At 35.1% G+C, this 19,254-nt stretch overlaps 1 protein-coding gene across 3 annotated transcripts in view; it reads right to left on the bottom strand.

Moving 5' to 3' along the window:
• The window catches only part of ITGB8 (integrin subunit beta 8), a 93,064-nt gene that overhangs the window by 10,763 nt on the left and 63,047 nt on the right, over positions 1 to 19,254 (bottom strand). For all 3 annotated transcript variants that reach the window (XM_061198510.1, XM_061198512.1, XM_061198511.1), the window contains 4 exons: positions 18,164 to 18,259; positions 8,838 to 8,927; positions 5,163 to 5,297; positions 2,117 to 2,522 (listed from right to left, as the gene is read on the bottom strand). In XM_061198510.1, the coding sequence (XP_061054493.1) occupies positions 2,117 to 2,522; positions 5,163 to 5,297; positions 8,838 to 8,927; positions 18,164 to 18,259 (727 nt within the window). The remainder of the gene's footprint in view (positions 1 to 2,116; positions 2,523 to 5,162; positions 5,298 to 8,837; positions 8,928 to 18,163; positions 18,260 to 19,254) is intronic.

Consider the following 19,254-nt stretch of genomic DNA (forward strand, 5'->3'; position numbering starts at 1 on the left):
TGTCTGATTTGAAATTTGAAAAACGGGTATTTTATGAATAGCTTCCATAATTTTTTCCCTTAGTCACTCATTATTGCTCAGGGCCTGGGATAACTTTGAAGGTCTATTTGGCAAACCCTTTTAAGTGCTTCAGTTCTGCTAGTGCCTTGTTTAAAGATAAGATCTCTGGGGAAGTTGAAGTAATCCTTTCACATCTTCAACACATTATTTAGCAGGTTTGTGGGGCATGTCTTAAAGTATGCTGTGAGGTGTTATTAGGTGGTAAATGAGAGAAAGCAAGAAAGAAAGCAAGGTGGTATGTGTGTGCATGTTGTAGTTGAGGAAGAACACTGATTATACTCAGTTAAGTGGATTTTAGCCTGCAGGAAGTATCCAAGATTTAATATGCTAATGTGAACTAGAAATCATCAAGAGAGGGTAAATTTTCAGGGCTGTAAAATGTTTTTCAAGTTTATCTGGCCAAAGACTTTCCCTTCCTTCCTTCTTTCCTTCCTTTCTCCTCTTTCCCTCTCTCTTTTCCTCCCTCCCTCCTTCTCTTCCTCCTTTCCTTCCTTCCCTCGATTCCTGGCTTCCTCCCTCCTTCCTTTTATTGTGGAGCACCTCACAGGGTAACTGTTCCATAGCATCTACTGTTGGATCAGCTCAATTTGTTAAATGTAAAACTAATGATATCCAGGCCAAACAAATGCCTGCCAGACCCGGTTCCCTGTATATGGGCTGCATGCCTAATCCTAGCCAGCAGATCTGTGATCATGTGTTTTTATTCTCAAAGGACACTAGTGAAGAAAATGCTTGTCAGCCTACAGTTTGCATTTATAACTTATATACAAATAATTCAAAGCAGATTCTCAACTGCCTGTAGGTCAGTAGTATCATAGTCATATAGAAGGACCAGTACATTGATTTTTAATATTCTACTATTAAGAGAGACTGGGATTCTCAGTGTATTTCAAAGTTCATTGAGAGCTTGACAGCTGTGGGAAATGATGATCTCAGAATTCTTTTTCTGCCTTGTCCCAAACAGGATTAACACTAAAAAATTAGATGACAGTTGCAGTTTGTTCTAAAGTCATCTATAATCCATTCTACCTAGATACCAGGTACAGCTGAATAAATGTTTAGAATATAAAATATTATGTGTATAAGATAGAATATAAAGGAAATTTGCCATCACATATTTATGTGATATAGGGCACATTTTTAATTTACACAAGAATAAAAATTTATTTTGTATAGGTTTGTTACTTTCCATATGCTTATTACAATGAAATATTTCATTTCATCAATAATTTAATTAATATTTGCTTACCAAAATGCAAACTTTAAAAAGGTGCTTTAACAATAAGTGGATTTAGCACACTGTCACAAAAAAATTAATTCATTTAAAAATAATATTTTGTATTAATTTTCAAATGTTGCATATATTTTCTAGAATCTAACCTCTAGGTGGCAGTAAACTGAATTAACCAAAAAGTACTTTTGATATTTTCGTTTTAAATTATCTCATTTTAAAATCTGGTCTGTGTGTGGCCTCTGGGACTAATCTAGATTTCTTATGAAACCGGCATTTTCTTGAAGAATTCTGTCCTTTGACAGTTTTGTTGCTGGCGTTGTTCCAAAAATAAACTAGAGAAATTTAAATTACCACAGATTTACAATGCCGTCTATGATAATGCATTAAGAATTTTACAATGAATGAAAAGTATATTTTTATAGCTAACTATCCTCTGAGCAAGATGAAGGGAGTAACCACTTATGAGAATGAATCAGATCCTTCTAGAAGAATACCCAGATTATAGAAAATCTGTCAGACATTATCAGTAATTTCCTTTTCTGGTATATGTCTTTACAAGATCAAGGCATACTTGAAAATAACAATTAACTTTTGGTTTTAATTTTTAAATATTTCCTGTACAAAATAATTTAAACTATAAACATCAGAATCATGTACTGTAAATCTGTGGCTATGTCCTAATTTCACAGACTTTGAAAGTTTGAATATTAAATTCAGATTCAAAGTTGGTAATTATAAAGATGTGATTTAAAGATACTTTAACATATATGCTAGTTTAATATATAACTATATAAATAACTGCATGTACATACTTATACTCACCAGCACACAGATTTCCATGGTGATATGGACAAGAAAAGTCATCTTTTTCACAGTATTTTCCATACACTTTTCCAAGCTTAATTTTGTGACATAAACATTTCCCACAAATACAAACTCCTCTACCGCTGCAAGCAGATTGATCCTTGTGTGACTTGCAACTTTCAGAAGGAAATTGATCTTCATCAAAATGACATTTATTCTCATCACACTGGAAGCACTTGGCATCTAGAAAAGTTTCTTCTACACACTTTCTTTTAGGTCCTCTGCTGTCATCACACTGACATCTGCAGTTTCTATGTATATGAATTTTAGTGGTTTCATTGAAACCAATAGGTTTGATTATTGCATAGCTCTTTCCTTCCATTACATCACATTTTTCCATTGTAACTGTTACATTGAAAAGAACCTAAATTTGTGGGTGGGGAGGAAGAAAATATATTTATATGTCTTGATAATTTTTATTACCAATATTATATCTGTTAATAATATTTAAGTCAATAATATATCTTATAGAAATTAATATTTATAAATTACACATGCACTCTCATATGTAGACATAACATTCCTTTTTAATTTCATTTATTTCCTAATTAATGAACTGGAGAGTTAAATGATGCAATGACTGAGACTTGCCTGTATTGCAGCATTAAATGGACATGGGTTCAAGCCTATTTGAAATGTGTACTCTACTTCCGATCATAAATTTATATCCTCAACTGACTTCTTAGTAAACTTGAGAGAGAATAGACCATTTTCTGGATTCGGTCCTTAACATGTGGAGTTACTGAATATATTTGGCACTAAAGATAGATCAGATAAACTAAAGTCAAGAGCTTCTGCTCTACTGGTTTAAAAGCCTGAGATGAACAGTTGTTCAAATGAACAATTTTTATTTTGTTTCTGTTTTCCAGGGGCCCAAGTAAGTTTTAGAGTTAAATTTTAGTTTATACATGGTGTTAAGAAGAAAACATGGGGCTTTCCCTGATGTTACTCAAGGGAAAAAGATTTAGGATTCTCACTTTTAGATCTTAAGATCTCAATACAAGGTCATACATTTGTCTCAGTGGAAGATGTTAGTCCACAACTAAGGATCTGGCCTGGCAGGAATTGGTTTCCCCCATGCAAACTACAGAATGTCTTTCTCCTGCCAAATTTTTCCTTTTTCTCTATTTTGCCTTCCTGTACAACACGATTGGCCTAGAGTGTCTATTTATATTTGTTAACTCACCTTATGATCTTCAGGTACTTTGGCAAATAAGAAGGTTACATGTTTTTTTCCCATGTTAGACTGAGATATGTTACAATTTAAAAATACTTTGTGCTAGGCTTTTTGGTTGGGATGGAGTTAGATTAGATAGATAGATGATAGGTATGGATGAATATATATGGTTGGATATATATATGAATATATAGAGATTCACGTGCGCTCTCTCTATATATATATGTATGTGTATATAGATATAGATAGATAGATATCCATCCCAACCAAAAAGCCTAGCACAAATATACACAATGATATGAAAGGTCTAAATTTAGGTTTATACATTATATATATATCCATTTGGAATTAGAATTAGTCTCATAATATTAAAATCAATACTGTTGGTGTCGGACTTGAAATGTTTTTTCTCTTTAAAAATATAAGGATTAACAGACTGTAGGATAATGTGGTCAACTGCCAATATTAATAGAGCAAAACTTGGGCTTTATATAATTAAGTGGTCAAATGACTCTTCCTTAGTCAAACTGTTTATACTACTTGGTTGAAAGTGAGGGAAAAAAGGGATGTAGACAAAGAAAAAGAAAAAAAAAAATGTAAGGAGTAAGGAAAACCATTCTGCCAAAATCGATTTTGAAAGAAAGAGCTACTTCTAAAAAGGTAACCCTTTCTCAGAAACTAACTTAGCACTATCTTTTGCTAGCACAAAGTTTCTCTATATTCAGTGGAAATTAAATATGTATTTTGTAAACTGGCATAAAATGTCTTTTGAACAAAATTCAAGGAGTGATTATGGAGGAGCCTACAGAATTTGAATTTGAAATAATTAATTTCAAATATACAGCTTGTTGGAACAACTATACTACCTGCAGATTCTAAACTTCCCAAGAGGGAAAATTATATTCTAACTAAAGAGAAGGAAGATTCTCCTTTATTCAACCTTAGAATACTAGGATTTTTAATCTCTTTCAATAACTTTTTCTTTTTCTCTATAGCATGATATTAAAATAATAACATCATAGAACCTTAGAGATGGATGGAGGCGGGATTAGAAATCTTCTAGTTCTAGCTATTTATTTAAAAATGAGGCAACTGATGCCTCAAGAGGTAAATGACTCACTGGAAATCACTTCATTCTACAAGAATTTCTTTTAAAAGCATATTTCTGTGTATTTACTTTCTATTGTGCCAATCCTGGGAGAATCCCTATCTCCCCCGGTCCTATTTCCTGATGCTGCTATAATCCGGATCTCTGTTTTCCATATTTCATTCCTTTTTAGTTAAATGATGACACTTTTTTGTTGTTGTTGTTCTTAACAAATTTCCCTACCTCGTAGGTCATCGTATTGAGATAATACAAGTGTACTGGGACAATCACAAAGTGAAAGATTTTGTAATTCTTAATCTTTATCAACAGCATTCTTCCCTGTCGTTTTTACTTTCAACTTTCACATTTACTCTGAGAATTTTCAGATTTGAAACAAAAAGGTATTATCATCATCCTAAGTATAGGCACTTCTTGTTTGAGGAGATATGATTTCCTAACATTCACTGGCTGTGTCATCTAAGTTTAAAGTTATTATTATTAAATAATTATTTAATATGATATATATTTATTTATTTTAACTAGAGAGTTTGAGAAAACAGTCAATGGAGTTACAACAAGTAGGAACTTAGGGAGTAGATAATAAAAGTTACTTTGAAGTGTAAATGAGATTCTTGAGGTCAGTAGTAAACAAAGTTTTTCTGAATGGTTTGATTTTTCTGTAAGAAAGCATACCAAACAACTTAGTTTACTTTAAATGGGAAAAACGCACACCCACATACTTCGTCATTGCTTGTCACATTTCCGCATCCATCTGTGCCTGGCTTTCTGCTCCCATCTGGACAGATGGCAGTAATGTTAAAATAGATGCCTTTTATCTGGTTTTCCACCTGAACTTTCACTTCTGAAATGAGTTTCTGCAGAGATGACATTTTTTAGTTGTATACTGTAGCAGTTTCTAATGTAAGCAACAAAACAGAGTCAAGTTTATCATGTCATTCTAGATTTAATTTTTAACTAAATCAAAGAGTTTGTCTCTGTAAAAGGTCGATTAAAAACAGTGTTTCCACATAATGACCCAATTACATTTGAAATACATAAAAAATACTGAAGGATTATCTGCATTTAAATGGCTCTATTTTTTCACATATTTCCATGACTGCATTTTGATCACTTCAGAGATATTTCTCACTCAGCCTGTTAGGAAAATAATCATTTTAATCCAATAATATTTATATTTTTTGATAAAATTTAAATAAAGCATTGAGAATACATATATCATCACAGAGGCTAAATCTTGACAGCTTAAAATCTGGAACATGCTTCTGACATTTACAGCTATTAAAGAAGCATTTCAGTTTCAAACACTTTAGACTATCATGAAAGCTAAACTGCCTTATTGATACAGAATTGAAAGGTAAATTTTTGGGAGGGCATTTCTATACTGTAGGTATAAGAAATACCTGCCAGTTATGGCTCTATAAATTCTCCAAGAATGGCCTAGGATTTTTGCCAAATCCCTGGGGCTTGCTTGTGTCAATCAAATTTGTTCCAATCCTTAATACTGAAATAGGGCCCCTTACTGGGCAGAAAATCATTTGCTCATTTATTCACTCATTTATATAATCATTCAAAAAACATGTATGTAGTGCCTATTATGTATCAAGCACATCCTAATTTCATCTAATCTCTGAGTTCCAAAAGTTCTAGCTACATTAAATATATTCTGTAGATCTGTGTGAATTTCATCTCATAAAACTAAGAGTCTACCACATGTAAAAATCCTTAACTTATTTTTGTAAACAAAAGGAAAGGGAAAAGACGAAGTATGTACCTAAGGAAAGAGAGTGAGTAGCAGGGTGTGAAGGAAAAAGAAATCCCCATGGTTTCTAATTCTTTACTTGAGTAATTTTTCTTCTTCAACTGTATAATCAATAAAGAGATGTGTGCTTACTGATTAATAGTTGATCATGGAATTATGGTAGTAAATCTTTCGAGTAAGATACTTCCTCAAATTAGCAAATTTTATTTGAATAAAGGTAAGACTATATTAGTCACATTTTTTATCTACCAGAGAATTCATACATTGTAATCACTTAAACAATTTCAGCAAAAAACAGAAACTTCTAATGGTATACAAATGGTATCGATATGGTGATGGTTTGACAAATCAGAAGGAAGTTCCTAATACCATGAGTATTCTTTTTGCCCTTTTGAAATTCTGCTTCCCTTAAAACCTTAAGCTAGTTTCACCAATGTTTTTCAAACAGGGTATGAAGACAAATATCTAAAATTTTGCCCAGTTTTGAGATTAAGAAATTAAGTTTCAGACACAGTCTTAAGCTTGTCTTTTAATATCTAACAGGTACAGAGGCAGAATTTATTTTTTCTAATGTATAATTCTTTTTTATTCAACATAATTTATTTTTTTATGTCTTAATTTCAGCTAAATTACTATTAAGTTATTATAGTCATGATTTTTATATAGTTTTAATTCTAATGGCAATGCAGATGTAAAGGATAAAAAACAAAATGCAATCACATTCACCATGTACTAAATTTGTATATAATTTTATAAAAGTCTTAAAAAGGAAATGCAAAGTATTAAAAGTTAGAATAAAATATTTTTATTATTTTTTTCTTCAATGAACTGTGAAGAGTTTCTGTTGAACTGTGAAGACAAAATGAAATTTCAGAAGAATTTTGAAAGTATAGACATATATAAAATAATAACAGAATCCCAACTTAAGGAGATTGTTTAGCCAGAGTTTTTGTTGGTTTTGTTAGTGTTTTCAAATTGTTTAAGGTTAATCAGAACTGCAATTAGATAATGCATCACATACCTATCCTAGCAAATAAAGAACATGAAAAAAACCCTGCTGTTTCCCTTTCCATGGGTGCAGTTTGAGATACAGGAAAGTTTGTCAACTTACATATTTTCTTTGGGGTAATAAATGGGTTCATACTATGAAAACTAGGGTGACTTCTAACACTGTAAGCTCCTTTCTTATTTTGATTATACTTGGGAACAAACTTCGGATGGGAATGAATTGTACACAGGTTTGGTTTTCCTTGATAAGAAGCTCCACCAGTCCTAATGTTTTTTGTTTTTGTCTTTGTTTTTGTTTCATAACAGTGAAGAAGAAATATAATTAAAGATGCTTTTCTTATTTCATCCAACATAGTCTTCAGACATAGAAAAATTCCTTGGCAAAAAACACAAAAACAAAAAAATCTCGCAAGGTTTATTTTCCTTTTAAAAAAGGAAAGTTTAAACAAGTCCTTCATTTTCTATCCGGTGTCTACTTCCTGCCTTTCTCTTTTGTACCTGAGTTGAAGGCAGATGTTCCATGAAGCAAATGAGAAGAGAAGCCTGAGATTTCTCACAATGCTTGGGCTACTGTTAACACTGTTCAACTCTACTGTGTCAGGAAGGGAAAAAGAGAATTTTGGGAAGTGAGAGTTTATGAATGGTGCATAAATTCAGGGTAGAATAAAGCATATCTTTAGACACTATGTAAAAAGAAAAAACAACAACAGAAAAACAGATTGTGTAACACAGGAGGAAGCACCTGGAAGCTAGAATTAAGGAAGACCTAGGTTCTGGTGCTGCTGCTTCTGCTTGTTAGCTGTTTGGCCTTTGATTGATTTGCTTAGCTTCTTTGAAGTTCTACAAATACACAGTGGGAGTACTAATACCTACCTTATAGGTCGGTTGTGTGGATTAAATGAGGTCATGTATGGAAAATAACTGGTTCTTAGTGGTATTAAAATGACAGCTACTATTATTACAACTTCTTAAAAGAGATTATTCTATCCAGAAATGACCTAGATTGAGAGAGCAGATGTTTCTTAAATCTTTGCATTTGGTACCCACTCTACACAAACTGGGGACAGCATAAAACTGTCATCTCAATAAAGTAGTGTATCTCTTAGGGTGATTCTTTTAATCAAACTAGTTTGGTAAAACTGCTAAAGTAAACGATCAAACAACCAAGTGATTGATCTAGGAGACCCCAACAAAGTTCTCTTAGTAATCTCTATATCTCACATAGTTCATTTTCCCTGGAAAGTTGCTGTTTAAATAACACTGTGGATTGATTACTTATCTTTATGGTACTGGAAATCGTGAAATTTCTTGGTAATAAAGTATATTCTATAGCTGTGATTTGGTGACTCACTGAACATTTGATGAGGAAGGAAATTTAGATAGTCTCTAGCTCAACCTGAGTTTAGTAAACTGTGTCAATGAGACATAGTGAAGCACAGAAAGCTGAAATGACTTTCCCAAGGTTCTATAACTAGTTAGTGGTAGAGCCAGGGCTAACCTCAGTTTCCTAATTCCTAATCTGTTTTTTCCACCACTCCTCTCAAGATGATAGGGCATTAGTTTGTACCTTGCCATGGAAATTGGGGTTAAAAGTTTATTTGAAAAAATGTGTACAGTATATACATACCTGATAGGCTTCTACAACCAGATTATTGAGGTTTGCAGCCTTTGATTCTATTTCACCAGCAATGGTGCCAGGTAAGAGGGGTAGAAGATCCTAGAAAACATACCAATAACCTGCACTTAATGACAATAGTATACAATGGTTTAGCAATCAACAAATATTAAAAAATCTTGTAGTTATCAGTGGAAGGTGAGTCATTACATGAATCAAAAAATATGAGACACAAGAAAAATATAAGCAACTAAGCAGAGCAGCCAAAACATATGTACCTGAAATAGTGTGTATTTGTATGTGCATGAGTGTGTGTGCGTGCACAAGTTACATGCTGACCTAAAACTCAAAGCACAGACAGGCATTTCCCAAACTATCTCCCATAGATCATGGTCCCAAGAGATTTTAAAATGAGAAGGGTTCTGAGGTCAAATAAGTTTGATAAGTTCTGCATATGGTTTATTCCACATAGAGACTCAAAATGTACACCACTGCAATTCAGAAATAATTTAGCATTATTAAATGCAGCATTCCCTAACATTTACTTAATTACAAAACTCTTTTCTCATGTAACATATACAAATATTTTGCAGAACTACTTTTCCATGGAATGGTCTTTAGGACATATTTGCCCAGACAGGAGAAAAAAATCAAAGTCACAAATGGAAGCTTCATGGAGCAGGTGTTCTTGATGGATGGTACATAATAATTATGGAATCAACTCTAGTATTCCCAGTGAGAAATGAGAATTAGCAAAGGCTTAAAGGTTTACCCAAGTTGTAGATGAAGTAAGAATAGAGAAGAAACTAGTCTGACTAGAGTGAATGATGCATATTTATATGGAATCAGATTATGAAAACTCTTGAAATACATTTATACACTCATTTTACCATTCACAAGTATCATTAAGTTCCTGCTGTATGCCAGCTACTACTTGGTTACTAACAATTTGGTATCTCAGGTAATAGGGAAAATGTATCAGTTAAATATTTTTAAAATTCATTTATACAACCTTTATTAACTAACCACCATATACCACTTTGGAAATGCTAAATTGCTAGGCCACATAGTTTCCACACTTAAGGATCTCACAGGAATACAAATGACAGTTTCAAAAAACAACGTACACCTGAAGCAATAGACATATGTACAGACCCTAATGAGAGGGATACTGAGCAAGCATTTGAGAGCTGGGGAAAGCTGTCAGGGACTGTTTCCTGGAGGAGGTGATTCATGAGCTGTGTCTTAAAGGATGAGTAAGTTAGTCAAGTAATGATGGAGAAGGGCTTCCAGGCATGGGAGATAGGTAGCAAGAACAAAGTCACAAAGGAAAGAAAGAGCCTGGTGAGTGTGTGTACACAGGAGGATTAGAAGCACGACTGGAGGGACAAGTTTAACGCAGACAATATTAAAGACTTGATCCTCTAGATCCGAGGGAACCACTGGAACATTTTACTCTAGGGAGTACTGTGGTCACACTTGTGATTCAAATAGCTCATCCTGCAGCCGGGTGGAAGGTGGATTTGGGAGATGGGTTAGGAGGCTGTTACAATACAGAAAAAGATGATTAATAAAAATATCTCTGAGCAGCCAAATTAGGTGACTGCAACGGCATACGCAGGACTCTTAGCAGAGCTGACTCTTAGCTGGCTCTTAGAACCTGCTGACTCTTACTTTGCACACAATTCAATTAATAATAAACCTGGTTTTATGGTTTAACAGTCTGTGGAAATTTTCTTAAAGGAATAGGGAGAAACTACTAGACCTAATATCACCATCAAGAGGTAATAAATAGCAGAGAAAAAAGAGGTAAAAGCAATAAAGAGCTGCACAGTAAGTTGAAATTCAATTTGAAATTTAAGCTTAGAGGTTAAGAACACAGGATTTAGGCTGTTAGGAAAGTTTGGGGAAGTATATAACCTCCCTAAATGCATTTCCTTCATCTTTAAAATGGGCATACTAGTAATATTGCCCTCATTGTTATGAGTTTTAAGAGTATTAAATGAGTTAATGTTAATAAACTCAGTGCCTGACAATAGTAAGTGCTCAATAAGTGGAAGCAGTTACTATTGTTAATAAAGTGATTCGGGCATTTAATTTGGGTCAGAGCCCTACTTCTGTGGATATTAATGGTTGTTTGCTTAAAAAGGGGGTTCCATGGTATATAAGTTTGGGAAAACAGGGATTTATATTTTCACTATAGATTTCTAAGAGAAGAAATAGTATAATTTAAGTAGCACTTTCAGATGATAAACGTGGTAGTCAGGTATTAGGGAAATTGTTGAAGGGAACACCAGCTTTGTGGCAAATGAAAATTGGTTCAAGTATTTGTTGAAGCCAAAAGAAAATGTAGTTTCTCTGAAGTATTAAAAAATAAGTAAAGGACATTGGGAGTAGAAGGAAGAAGCAAAGACAACAAAGGAGATGAAGAAGACCCAGTGAACAGATATGTGTAATGAAAATTAGGGTATCACAATATTGTAGAAATGAAAAAAAGAGAGTTTTCTGGAAAAAAGAACCTAAAAGACTGTGAAAAGAAAGCTATAGCAGGATCACAGAAGTTATAGGTTTGAGGGTGACAGGGGGAATCCCGTGGGGTGCTGCCAGAGTGACATCGGTGCCACATGTCTTTTGGGCTTGTAGGACTCACGTGGCCCAAAAGATTCTGGACAAAATCAACATTATTCTTATGTAGGAAGGCTTTGACTGGGTCAGCCACTTCCATGGCTCCTCTTGTTCCTTTACTAGATGACGTAGACCAAATCTAGGTACGTTGGTGCTATTGTAAAATATGCTGATATTCCCCAACCTAATCTATTATGAAGGTATGCCCATGGGCTAGAAAATGCAGAACTCTGGACATGAGTGGTATACTTGGAGTGTGAACTACTTTTCACCTGATAAAAGTCTCCTCCATTATTGTCACAGTCAGTGCAACACCAAGTATCAGTGCCCACACTTGGTTCTAGGTGTTACAAACATAGAATTTATACTTATTTATACTTAAATGCTAACTTAAGACCCTGTGTAGTATACATTACTTTTTTTTTTATTTCAACATCTTTATTGGAGTATAATTGCTCTACAATGGTGTGTTACCTTCTGCTGTATAACAAAGTGAACCAGCCATATCTATACATATATCCCCATATCCTCTCCCTCTTGCGTCTCCCTCCCTGCCTCCCTATCCCACCCCTCTAGGTGGTCACAAAGCACCGAGCTGATCTCCCTGTGCTATGCAGCTGCTTCCCACCAGCCATCCATTCTACATTTGGTAGTGTATATATGTCCATGCCACTCTCTCACCTCATCCCAGCCCACCCCTCCCTCTCATTGTGTCCTCAAGTCCACTTTCCACGTCTGTGTCTTTATTCCTGTCCTGCCCCTAGGTTCTTCAGAACCTTTTTTTTTTTTTTTTTTTAGATTCCATACATATGTGTTAGCATACGGTATTTGTTTTTCTCTTTCTGACTTACTTCACTCGGTATGAAAGACTCTAGCTCCATCCACCTCAGTACAAGTAACTAAATTTCATTTCTTTTTATGGCAGAATAATATTCCATTGAATATATGTGCCACATCTTCTTTATCCATTCAACTGTCAGTGGACACTTAGGTTGCTTCCATGTCCTGGCTATTGTAAATAGAGCTGCAATGAACATTGTGGTACATGGCTCTTTTTGAATTATGGTTTTCTCAGGGTATATGCCCAGTAGTGGGATTGCTGGGTCGTATGGTAGTTCTATTTTTAGTTTTTTAAGGAACCTCCATCCTGTTCTCCATAGTGGCTGTATCAATTTACATTCCCACCAACAGTGCAAGAGGGTTCCCTTTTCTCCAAACCCTCTCCAGCATTTATTGTTTGTAGACTTTTTGATAATGGCCATTCGGACCAGTATGAGGTGATACCTCATTGTAGTTTTGACTTGCATTTCTCTAATGATTAGTAATGTTGAGCATCCTTTCATGTGTTTGTTGGCAATCTGTATATCTTCTTTGGAGAAATGTCTATTTAGGCTTTCGGCCCATTTTTGGATTGGCTTGTTTTGTTCTTTTGATATTGAGCTGCATGAGCTGCTTGTATATTTTGGAGATTAATCCTTTGTCAGTTGCTTCGTTTGCAAATATTTTTGCCCATTCTGAGGGTTGTCTTTTCGTCTTGTTTATGGTTTCCTTTGCTGTGCAAAAGATGTTAAGTTTCATTAGGTCCCATTTGTTTATTTTTGTTTTTATTTCCCTTTCTCTAGGAGGTGGGTCAAAAAGGATCTTGCTGTGATTTATGTGATAGAGTGTTCTGCCTATGTTTTCCTCTAAGAGTTTGATAGTGTCTGGCCTTACATTTGGGTCTTTAATCTACTTTGAGTTTATTTTTGTGTATGGTGTTAGGCAGTGTTCTAATTTCATTCTTTTACATGCAGCTGTCCAGTTTTCCCAGCACCACTTATTGAAGAGGCTGTCTTTTCTCCATTGTATATTCTTGCCTCCTTTATCAAAGATAAGATGACCATATGTGCGTGGATTTATCTCTGGGCTTTCTATCCTGTTCCATTGATCTATATTTCTGTTTTTGTGCCAGTACCATACTGTCTTGATTACTGTAGCTTTGTAGTAGAGTCTGAAGTCAGGGAGCCTGATTCCTCGAGCTCCGTTTTTCTTTCTCAAGATTGCTTTGGCTGTTCGTCTATTCGGGGTCTTTTGTGTTTCCATACAAATTGTGAAATTTTTTGTTCTAGTTCTGTGAAAAATGCCATTGGTAGTTTGATAGGGATTGCATTGAATCTGTAGATTGCTTTGGGTAGTATAGTCATTTTCACAATGTTGATTCTTCGAATCCAAGAACATGGTATATCTCTCCATCTGTTTGTATCATCTTTAATTTCTTTCATCAGTGTCTTATAGTTTTCTGCATACAGGTCTTTTGTCTCCTTAGGTAGGTTTAATCCTAAGTATCTTATTTTTTTTGTTGCAACGGTAAATGGGAGTATTTCCTTAAATTCTCTTTCAGATTTTCCATCATTAGTGTATAAGAATGCAAGAGATTTCTGTGCATTAATTTTGTATCCTGCTACTTTACCAAATTCATTGTTTAGCTCTAGTGGTTTTCTGGTAGCATCTTTAGGATTCTTTATGTATAGTATCATGTCATCTGCAAACAGTGACAGTTTTAATTCTTCTTTTCCAATTTGGATTCCTTTTATTTCTTTTTCTTCTCTGATTGCTGTGGCTAAAACTTCCAAAACTATGTTGAATAATAGTGATGAGAGTGGACAACCTTGTCTTGTTCCTGATCTTAGAGGAAATAGTTTCAGTTTTTCACCATTGAGAACGATGTTGGCTGCGGGTTTGTCATACATGCTCTTTATTATGATGAGGTAAGTTCCCTCTATGCCTACTATCTGGAGGGTTTTTATCATAAATGGGTGATGAATTTTGTCGAAAGCTTTTTCTGCATCTATTGAGATGATCATATGTTTTATCTCCTTCAATTTCTTAATATGGTTTATCACAGTGATTGATTAGCATATATTGAAGAATCCTTGCATTCCTGGGATAAACCCTACTTGATCAGGGTGTATGATCCTTTTAAAGTGCTGTTGGCTTCTGTTTGCTAATATTTTGTTGAGGATTTTTGCATCTATGTTCATCAGGGATATTCGCCTGTACTTTTCTTTTTTTGTGACATCTTTGTCTGGTTTTGGTATCAGGGTGATGGTGACCTTGCAGAATGAGTTTGGGAGTGTTCCTCCCTCTGCTATGTTTTGGAAGAGTTTGAGAAGGATAGCTGTTAGCTGTTCTCTAAATGTTTGATGGAATTCGCCTGTGAAGCCATCTGGTCCTGGGCTTTTGTTTGTTGGAAGATTTTTAATCACAGTCTCAATTTCAGTTCTTGTGATTGGTCTGTTTATATTTTCTATTTCTTCCTGGTTCAGTCTCGGAAGATTGTGCTTTTCTAAGGATTTGTCCATTTCTTCCAGGTTGTCCATTTTATTGGCATACAGTTGCTTGTAGCAGTCTCTCATGATCCTTTGTATTTCTGCAGTGTCAGTTGTTACTTCTCCTTTTTCATTTCTAATTCTATTGATTTGAGTCTTCTCCCTTTTTTTCTTGATGAGTCTGGCTAATGGTTTATCAATTTTGTTTATCTTCTCAAAGAACCACCTTTTATTTTTATTGATCTTTGCTATCATTTCCTTCATATCTTTTTCATTTATTTCTGATCTGATCTTTATGATTTCTTTCCTTCTACTTACTTTGGGTTTTTTGTTGTTGTTGTTGTTCTTCTTCTTTCTCTTTTTTCTTTAGGTGTAAGGTTAGGTTGTTTATTTGAAATGTTTCTTGTTTCTTGAGGTAGGATTGTATTGCTATAAACTTCCCTCTTAGAACTGCTTTTGCTGCATCCCAAAGGTTTTGGGTTGTCGTGTTTTCATTGTCATTTGTTTCTAGGTATTTTTTGATTTCCTCTTTGATTTCTTCAGTGATCTCTTGGTTACTTAGCAGTGTATTGTTTAGCCTCCATGTGTTTGTATTTTTTACAGAGTTTTTCCTGTAATTGATATCTAGTCTCATAGTGTTGTGGTTTCAAAAGATACTTGATAGAATTTCAATTTTCTTAAATTTGCCAAGGCTTGATTTGTGACCCAAGTATGATCTATCCTGGAGAATGTTCCATGAGCAGTTGAGAAGAAAGTGTATCCTGTTGTTTTTGGATGGAATGTCCTATAAATATCAATTAAGTCCATCTTGTTTAATGTATCATTTAAAGCTTGTGTTTCCTTATTTATTTTCATTTTGGATGATCTGTCCATTGGTGAAAGTGGGGTGTTAAAGTCCACTACTATGATTGTGTTACTGTCGATTTCCCCTTTTATGGCTGTTAGCATTTGCCTTATGTTTTGAGGTGCTCCTATGTTGGGTGCATAAATATTTTCAATTGTTATATCTTCTTCTTGGATTGATCTCTTGGTCATTATGTACTGTCCTTCTTTGTCTCTTGTAATAGTCTTTATTTTAAAGTCTATTTTGTCTGATATGAGAATTGCTACTGCATCTTTCTTTTGATTTCCATTTGCATGGAATATCTTTTTCCATCCCCTCACTTTCAGTCTGTATGTGTCCCTAGGTCTGAAGTGGGTCTCTTGTAGACAGTATATATACGAGTCTTCTTTTTGTATCCATTCAGCCAGTCTGTGTCTTTTGGTTGGAACATTTAACCCATTTACATTTAAGGTAATTATCGATATGTATGTTCCTATTACTATTTTCTTAATTGTTTTGGGTTTATTATTATAGGTCTTTTCCTTCTCTTGTGTTTCCTGCCTAGAGAAGTTCCTTCAGCATTTGTTGTAAAGCTGGTTTGGTGGTTTCTCTTAGCTTTTGCTTGTCTGTAAAGGTTTTAATTTCTCTGTTGAATCTGAATGAGATCCTTGGTGGTTGGAGTAATCTTGGTTGTAGATTTTTCCCTTTCATCACTTTAAATATGTCCTGCCACTCCCTTTTGGATTGCAGACTTTCTGCTGAAAGATCAGCTGTTAACCTTATGGGGATTCCCTTGTATGTTATTTGTTGTTTTTCCCTTGCTGCTCTTAATAATTTTTCCTTGTATTTAGTTTTTGATAGTTTGATTAATATGTGTCTTGGCATGTTTTTCCTTGGATTTATCCTGTATGGGGCTCTCTGTGCTTCCTGGACTTGATTGGCTATTTCCTTTCCCAATTTAGAGAAGTTTTCGACTATAATCTCTTCAAATATTTTCTCAGTCCCTTTCTTTTTCTCTTCTTCTTCTGCGGCCCCTATAATTTGAATGTTGGTGCATTTAATGTTGTCCCAGAGGTCTCTGAGACTGTCCTGAATTGTTTTCATTCTTTTTTCTTTATTCTGCTCTGTGGTAGTTATTTCCACTATTTTATCTTCCAGGTCACTTATCTGTTCTTCTACGTCAGTTTTTCTGCTATTGTTTCCTTCTGGAGAATTTTTAATTTCATTTATTGTGTTGTTCATCCTTGTTTGTTTGCTCTTTAGTTCTTCTAGGTCCTTGTTAAACGTTTCTTGTATTTTCTCCATTCTATTTCCAAGATCTTGGATCATCTTTACTATCATTATTCTGAATTCTCTTTCAGGTAGACTGCCTATTTCCTCTTCATTTGTTGGGTCTGGTGGGTTTTTACCTTGCTCCTTCATATGCTGTGTATTTCTCTGTCTTATTTTGCTTAACTTACTGTGTTTTGAGTCTCCTTTTCGCAGGCTGCAGGTTCGTAGTTCCTGTTGTTTTTGGTGTCTGCCCACAGTGGGTAAGGTTGGTTCAGTGGGTTGTGTAGGCTTCCTGGTGGAGGGGACTAACGCCTGTGTTCTGGTGGATGAGGCTGGATCTTGTCTTTCTGGCAGGACCACGTCCGGTGGTGTGTTTTCAGATGTTTGTGAACTTATTATGATTTTAGGCAGCCTCTCTGCTGATGGGTAGGTTTGTATTCCTGCCTTGCTAGTTGTTTGGCATGGGGTGTCCAGCACTGGAGCTTGCAGGTCATTGAGTGGAGCTGGGTCTTAGCTTTGAGATGGAGATCTCTTGGAGAGGTCTCTCTGATTGATATTACGTGGGGCAGGGAGGTCTCTGGTAGACCAATGTCCTAAATTCAGCGCTCCCACCTCAGAGGCTCAGGCCTTACAGCTGGCCGGAGCCCCAAGACCCTGGCAGCCACATGGCTGGAGAAGATGGGCTATGAGTTGGGTGTCAGCCACTGCCCTGTTTTAGCTCTGTCTCAGCTGTCTCCAAAGGTCATCCAGATACATTGGGTTATTCCACCTTACTCAGAACTTGCACATGCCAGTCTGGGATTTATAGATGTCCTCCTGATACTCTTAATTGAAATACCTTGCATTCATGGTGGTGAGAGATACGCTAATAGTGTTGGTTCTCTTCAGTTCAGAGACTGGGACAGTCTGAGCCTTCATGTGACCAAGTCAGGAGCAGCTGGCCAATGGTCCCAGAGTGGTAACATGTCAGATTCCAAGAAGGCTTTCTGCAGCACCTGAGCAGTAGTCCCAAGCAGCCGCTCCGCTCAGCTGCAGTACTCTGACCGGGGAACTCAGTGGGACCCTCACACGAGGATTTCTGCCAGCCCTGGAGCCTGACTTGCCCACCCAGGCGAGGAGTTGAGGAGAGCATCTCCTGCCCCATCTCACCAGAGGAACGGACACCTGGGCTATGTTAGTTAATACAGTATTAAATTTAGATTGTACAAAGTATAATAACTCCAGAATCCTTACCTGGGGTTCTAAGAAGTATTCTAATTTTAACTATAGATGCAAACATTTTAATTTTTATATTTTGGGACTTAACATACCTTATACCAGTGAAACTGTTTTCCTTGAACTGCAAATATGACATTAATGTTGTTGTCTATTAACTTTTCTGAAAGTTGGCCTAGTGAGGGATGTTCCTGTAACAGAAAATGAAATAAAGAAGGGAGTGAAATTTAGTAGTTCAATTCCACACACTTCCAACATCTGTTATGTTTAACAGATGTTAAACTGTATGATTAACATAAAAATGTATTGTGTTGGGAAGGATTATCATTTTACCAGAGGCATTTAAATTCTTTTAAAAAATAAGGTCAACGTCAACATTATTAAGGATATTTTAAAGACAAAGGCTCCATAAAAACCTCAGAAACTCAGAAAAATGAAGAGGGTTGCATTCAACATAGTACAAAGAGTATTTAGCACTTCTTTAGGTTAACATTGGACTCCAAGTAATATAATTGAAAGATTATTTAATATTCAGAAACAGAGACATATTAGTGACAATCACATTCTGAGGTGAAATTCAGTAACAAGTGTTAAAATGCAAATATATGCATGTCTATATATACATATTTACATACATATAAAAATTTGATATATAACATGGTGTAGAACAAAGTTTGTTTAAAAGAAGAAAACCCTGTATTCAAATCCCGGATTGTCAATTTATGATAAAAATTGTATTTCAGGTCTATCCTCTACAACATGTGAATAGTATCTGCCTTCCATGATTGCTGGCAAAAGTAGAAAGATAACAATAGTATGTGAATTATTTAGAGCACTTTCTTGCATATACTCAAAACTAATAGCAATTATTATAATTTTTATTTCCAACAGCTTATACAAGGTGTAGGTTACAGATCTTTCAACTTATTATCATTATACTTAACTTTTTTGTCATTTATGTATACGTATATTTATATTACAAATCTGTCTTACATTGATATATAAAACTTATGTAGCTCTAACTGTGACATTCTTTGCGGTAGTGAGAAAGAAAGCAGGGGATGAGTAGAAAGGGAATAAAATTTAGTAAATATGAGAAATCTGACAACTATGGAATTTGCTATATAAAGTTATGTAGTAAGACATAGTACTTGATATTTTTCTTTCTATAAATGCTATTTTAGAT

The sequence above is a fragment of the Eubalaena glacialis genome, chromosome 8, assembly GCF_028564815.1.
Source record: "Eubalaena glacialis isolate mEubGla1 chromosome 8, mEubGla1.1.hap2.+ XY, whole genome shotgun sequence".
NCBI classification, from domain to species: domain Eukaryota; kingdom Metazoa; phylum Chordata; class Mammalia; order Artiodactyla; family Balaenidae; genus Eubalaena; species Eubalaena glacialis.